The sequence below is a fragment of the Dipodomys spectabilis genome, unplaced genomic scaffold, assembly GCF_019054845.1.
Source record: "Dipodomys spectabilis isolate Male_0828 unplaced genomic scaffold, ASM1905484v1 ptg000472l, whole genome shotgun sequence".
Lineage (NCBI taxonomy): Eukaryota > Metazoa > Chordata > Mammalia > Rodentia > Heteromyidae > Dipodomys > Dipodomys spectabilis.
Window position 1 is genome coordinate 825,212 of NW_024871149.1, and position 6,075 is coordinate 831,286.

Genomic DNA, 6,075 nt, shown 5'->3' on the forward strand with positions numbered 1-6,075 from the left:
CTAACAGTGATTCACAATTACAAAAACCAAAAGCTATATACACGGTTCTTTCTAACCTCAGATCCCAAAGGCCCAATGATGCTGTCCTTCCCCCGGAGGACTAGGCCACTTTAGAAGAGGAGGCTGCTAGATACCACGCCTCAGACAGGCCCCCTCTAAACCCCTTGGGCATGCAACCTTCTCCCTATAAAACAGCCCCTCCCTTCTGTGCCCCTGCCTTGGCCTCTTCAACAGATCTTGAGGAGGTCACCAGACAAGCCACAGTTAAGCTTTCCCGGGAAGCCCAGTCCTTAAGGGCCCTACTTCAGGCCAAGAAAGAAAAGGCCCAACTATTACAACTATATAAACTGGACCTAGAAATTAGGAACACAAATTTACAAAGATTAATGACAAAAAAGAAAAAGATCCTTCATGCTTTTCCAGTCACTCTGTCTCAAATTAGAGCCATTTCGGAAAATCTAAAAGGAGAATCTGATGATCAAGAGACTGAGGCAGATGACAGAGAGGAAGAGCGGGAGGGAGGGCCCAAGTGTGATGACTCAAATGGGGAAGAGAAAGGAGGAGAGCATCTGGTTATTAAAGCTCAAAAATACCATCACCTTAAATTTAGACATATTAAAGAATTAAAAAATGCTGTTTCCTTGTACAGCCCTACCGCTCCTTTTACCATTTCTCTTTTGGAATCATTGAGCGAGGACTGGCTTACAGTAAATGACTGGGCCATGCTAACCAAGGCTACTTTAACACGAGGAGATTTTCTTTTATGGAAGGCTGATTATGGTGAAAGGTGCCAGGATATAGCTCGCTGTAACACATCTGCTGGTTGTCACTCTAAGTCCTGGACCATAGAAAAATTGATGGGCAATAAGCCATTTGATACTAATGAAAAACAGGCTAAATTTCCCCCAGGATTGCTTGTTCAGATTCAACACGCTGCCCTTAGGGCCTGGAAAAACCTCCCTTCTCAAGGGTCCGCTCTTACCTCCTTGGCCAAAGTTCTACAGGGACCCCATGAATCTTACAGTGAGTTTATTGGACACCTTACAGAGGCTGCTGAGTGCCTTATGGGAAAGGAAGAAACTGATAATGAGCTTATTAAACATCTTGCTTTTGAAAATGCCAATTCTGCTTGCCAAACGGCTTTACGTCCCCACCGCCGTGGCAAAACCATTACTGACTTTATCAGACTTTGCTCTAATGTTGATCCCGCCTCGCGCAACATCGGCCTGGCCATCGGCGCTGCCCTTAAGGATTTTACTCAGAGCCAAAAACCTAAAACCTGCTTTAATTGTAAACAGCCTGGCCATTTTTCAAAGGACTGTACGACCCCCAAGGCTGAAAAACCACCCCCTCTGTCTTTATGCCCAACGTGCAAACGGGTCATACATTGGGCCTCTGAATGTCGCTCCGAAACCAATATCCAGGGCAATCCCCTACCACCCAAACAGGGAAACTTTGTCTGGGGTCTGCCCCAGGGCCGCAAAATCAAAACAGGACAGAACCCTGGAGCTGTCAGGTTCGTCCCCCAAGTGACCCCTCACGCACCATCAGCGCCCTCATATGGGCAACCACAGGAAGTGCAGGATTGGACCTCTGTGCCTCCTCCCACACAATATTGACCTCCGAGTTAGGAAATCAGATTCTTTCCACAGGAGTGTTTGGCCCACCGCCCCCAAACACCTTTGGTCTCATTCTGGGGTGTGGTAGTGCTGTTTTTCAGGGCCTTAGTATTTCCCCTGGGGTTATTGACAAGGACTATGAGGGAGAGATTAAGTTACTGGCTACTGCTTCTCAGGGGCCAGTCAAAAGTTTTTCCTGGACAAAGAATTGCTCAATTAATATTGCTTCCCCTTGATAAGACAAACCCTAGCCTTACACAAAAGAGAGGATCAAGAGGCTTTAGGTCTTCAGATGCTTACTGGGTCCAGGAGATTACTCAGGACCGGCCTCTCTTCAAGCTAAAATTGGATGGGGAAAAATTTGAAGGCCTTATGGATATGGGTGCTGATGCTACAATTATTTCTAAAAGAGACTGGTCCCCATCCTGGCCCCTTACCCCTTCCATGACTCACCTTAAAGGTAATGGACAAACCTCTAACCCATTACAGAGCTCCAAAATTTTAACCTGGGAAGGTGGAGCAAAAAATAAGGGCACAGTCCAGCTGTACGTGGTTGAGACCCTCCTGGTTAACTTGTGGGGACGTGATATTTTATCCCAAATGAAGCTTATAATGCATAGTCCAAATGAATTGGTTACTCAACAGATGCTTAACCAGGGCTTTCACCCTGGACAAGGCTTAGGAAAACATTCTCAAGGCCCTAAAGAACCCATTCAGGTGGAGGTAAAAATCATTCCTTTCCGTATGGGTTATAAAAATTTATCCTAGGGCCGTTGACATGCCTGTACTCCATGCAGACAAAATATCCTGGAAAAGGACTGAGCCTGTATGGGTTGATCAATGGCCTTTGTCCTCTGAAAAACTGGCTACAGCTACTACAGGTACAGGTACTACAGCTACAGTACAGGAACAGCTTGCTGCAGGCCACATTGAACCCACCACATCTCCGTGGAACACTCCCATTTTTGTAATTAAAAAGAAATCAGGAAAATGGAGATTACTTCAGGATCTTAGAGAAGTAAATAAGGCCATGGTGTCCATAGGAGCCCTTCAACCCTGACTTCCCACACCCGTGGCTATTCCCACGGGGTACCATAAGATTGTTATTGATTTAAAGGATTGCTGTTTTACTATTCCTTTACATCCTGAGGACCGTGAATATTTTGTATTTAGTTTACCAGTAACTAATTTTAAAGGCCCTATGCCATGATTTCAGTGGAAGGTTTTTACCCCAGGGCATGGCAAATAGTCCCACATTATGCCAAAAGTTTGTAGCCCAGGTGGTGGATCCATTTAGGCAACAGGGGCCTTCCATATATTCAATTCACTATATGGATGATTTACTTTTAGCGGGCCCTGACCCCGATCAGCTTCTTTACTGCTCCCAAAGACTTTCTAAAGCCCTTACTGACGCTGGCCTTCAAATTGCTCCAGATAAGATCCAGCTGGCTCCTCCCTATACATTTCTGGGCTTTGAGCTTTTTTATAAAAGGATTTTTTCACAAAAAATTCAACTTAGAACAGCCCATTTACAAACTTTAAATGATTTTCGGAGGCTTCTCAGAGACATTAACTGGCTCCAGCCATACCTTAAACTAACTACTGGTGAACTTAAACCTCTATTTGATATCCTTAAAGGGGACCCAAATCCGACCTCCAGCCGATCATTAAACCCCCAAGCCCTAGAAGCGTTGAGATTGGTAGAAACAGCCATTACAAATCAACAAATTACTTTTATTTCCTATAATAAACCCCTTCAGTACATTATATGTGCCACCAGCTTTACACCCACTGGAGTTTTTTGGCAAGAGGGACCTTTGTTTTGTGTACATTTGCCTGCCTCTCCTCCTAAGGTCCTTACACCATACACCTTCTGGGTAACAGAATTAATCAAAATGGGAAGAGAACATAGTAAAAAAAAATGTTTGGCAAAGATCCTGATAAAATAATACTGCCTTATTCTCCCACTCAAATTCAGTGGTTGATACAAAATGATGATGATTGGGCTGTGTCTTCCATTTCCCTTCAAGGAACCCTTGATAATCATTACCCTGCTAACAAACTTCTCCAGTTTTTAAGATATCAGTTTTTAAGATACCACACAAACTTCCCCTCAACCCTTATCTCATGCTTTCCTGGCTTTTACTGATGGTTCCTCCAATGGTATAGCAGCTTTTACCATTGATTCTCAGACTATTTCCCTTCAGTCCCCTTACGTTTGGCACAATCGGTTGAGCTTTTTGCAGTTTTACAAGTGTTTATTCAACTATCTACTGCTCCTTTTAACCTGTATACTGATAGTTACTATATTGCTCATTCCATCCCCTTACTAGAAACAGTTCCTTATATTAAACCAACCACTAATGCCACCCCACTGTTTTCTTTGATTCAACAGTTTATTTTAGCCAGACTTTGCCCCTTTTTTATTGGACATATTTGTGCTCATTCAGGCCTCCCTGGACTTTTAACAAAAGGCAATAATGTAATGGATCAAGCAACTCAGCTTGTTTTTCTGGTGGAACATGATCCTGTATCTCAGGCAAAAGAGGCTCACTCTTTACAGCACCTTAATGCTCAAACACTGCACCTTCTTTATAATATTTCCAGAGAACAGGCGAGGCAAATTGTAAAATAATATCATAATTGTGTCACCTTTTTGCATATTCCCCATTTAGGTGTTAACCCTAGGGGTTTGGTGCCCAGTGAAATTTGGCAAATGGATGTTACACATATTCCTCCTTTTGGCAGTCTTAAATATCTTCATGTTACCATTGATACATCTAGTGGCTTTATTTTTGCCAGCCTTCACACCGGGAAAGCCCTTAAAAATGTTATTGCTCATGTACTTGCCTGCTTAACTGTTATGGTAAAACCCAACGTTATTAAGACCAATAATGGCCCTGGATATACTGGAAATAACTTTCAACAATTTTGCCACCAGTTACAAATTAAACATATTACTGGGATCCCTTATAACCCTCAAGGTCAGGACATTGTTGAACCGGCTCACCAAACTTTAAAAAATACACTTCAAAAATTAAAAACGGGGAACCTTTACCCTATAAAAAGAGCTCCAGAAAACATCCTTCATCATGCCTTGTTTGTTATTAATTTCCTAAGCTTGGACATTAACAGAAAATCTGCAGCTGATCGGCTCTGGCATCCACAAACAAGTCAAAATTATGTTACTGTTTGTTTTTTGGAAAGATCCCCTAACCCATCAATGGAAAGGTCCTGACCCCGTACTAATTTGGGGCCGCGGGTCTGCCTATATATTTGACAATAAAGAGGGCGCAGCTAGATGGCTTCCAGAAAGCCTTGTTAAACCAGTTGATAACAAGGCTAACTAACCCTCCATCTTCCAGGGGAAAAGAGAACCCTGAGAATCCACCCTTGGTTGTTTCACATATTGTTGCCACTGAAAAATTTGATGATCCTCCACCTGCTGATGCTGGCTCCAGATGCCATTATTGAAGCTGACTCCGGTCATTGGGAATTTCAAGTTTTTGCAATAGAGTTTGACCTCCCACAACTGTTGAATAAGACCTGCTTTAAAAATAGCCAAGTAGAATTATACTTGGATGCCTGAAAACCCACTGTTCAATATATTTGGGGAACTTGTGGCAGCTGAGAACAGAGTTACGTCACAAATCATAAATATATTTGCTGGAAGCATCTGGCCAGTCAAGCAGGCAATTGTATTGCCCTTATTGGTCCTTCCCACATGAGCATTCCGGGTCCCTCAGCTCTAATTTGGAGTTGTTGCATCCTACGGGCAAAAAATGTTTTACAGGTGGCTGTAACCCGGTCAAGTATACAATTACTGACCCATTGAATCCCAAGTGGATATCAGGATTAACAGCAGGAATATGGGTGGATGGCCGAGGGCGAGACCCTTATGGGTTCGTACAAATTAAAAGGTTTGGATACCCAAACCTACTGCCTCCCCCGCTGAAGTTCTTATTCAACAGGTTGTTAATTCCTCCCAAGTTTTTTCCTCTATTGTTGCCCGATTGGATCCGGTGCATTCTTGGACCTTCTCCTTAATACTAGACATCCTTAAGAGGTCCTTTTTGCTGCTAAATACCACACGCCCGGAATTTTCACAAGGCTCCTGGCTGTGTATGGGTCCCACCCATGAGATACCTTTAGATGTGGCTGAGTATTTGGCCCCCCCAATGCTAAATTGTTAGAAGTTATCACCTCTTGCCATGCCTCCCCATATATGTATTCTCCCCAGGTTCTGCTGGAGGTTCTACCAGAAAATTCCGCATGCATTAACTATATTACCTTTAATCAAACCAAATACTTTTTAGATTGCTGAAGATTTTTTAACACTTCTGGCCTACAGAAGGAAAAGACATATTGTCCCCCCCCAAAAAAAACCTCCTTTTTATGCCACGATGGCTTATATCTCTTTTTTAGAGGAAATTGGACTAAAGCCTGTATTATTGTT

General features: G+C 43.1%; 1 protein-coding gene across 1 annotated transcript; it reads left to right on the forward strand.

Moving 5' to 3' along the window:
- Positions 1 to 1,757: 1,757 nt before the first annotated feature.
- On the forward strand, positions 1,758 to 2,387 carry LOC122098293 (endogenous retrovirus group K member 6 Pro protein-like). Its single transcript, XM_042668701.1, has one exon. It carries the CDS (start codon positions 1,758 to 1,760, stop codon positions 2,385 to 2,387), a length of 630 nt encoding a protein of 209 aa, XP_042524635.1.
- Positions 2,388 to 6,075: the final 3,688 nt, after the last annotated feature.

What these genes read in the sequence shown, in the direction of transcription:
- LOC122098293 (XM_042668701.1), top strand. Translation starts at nt 1,758, where the DNA reads ATGAGGGAGAGATTAAGTTACTGGCTACTGCTTCTCAGGGGCCAGTCA.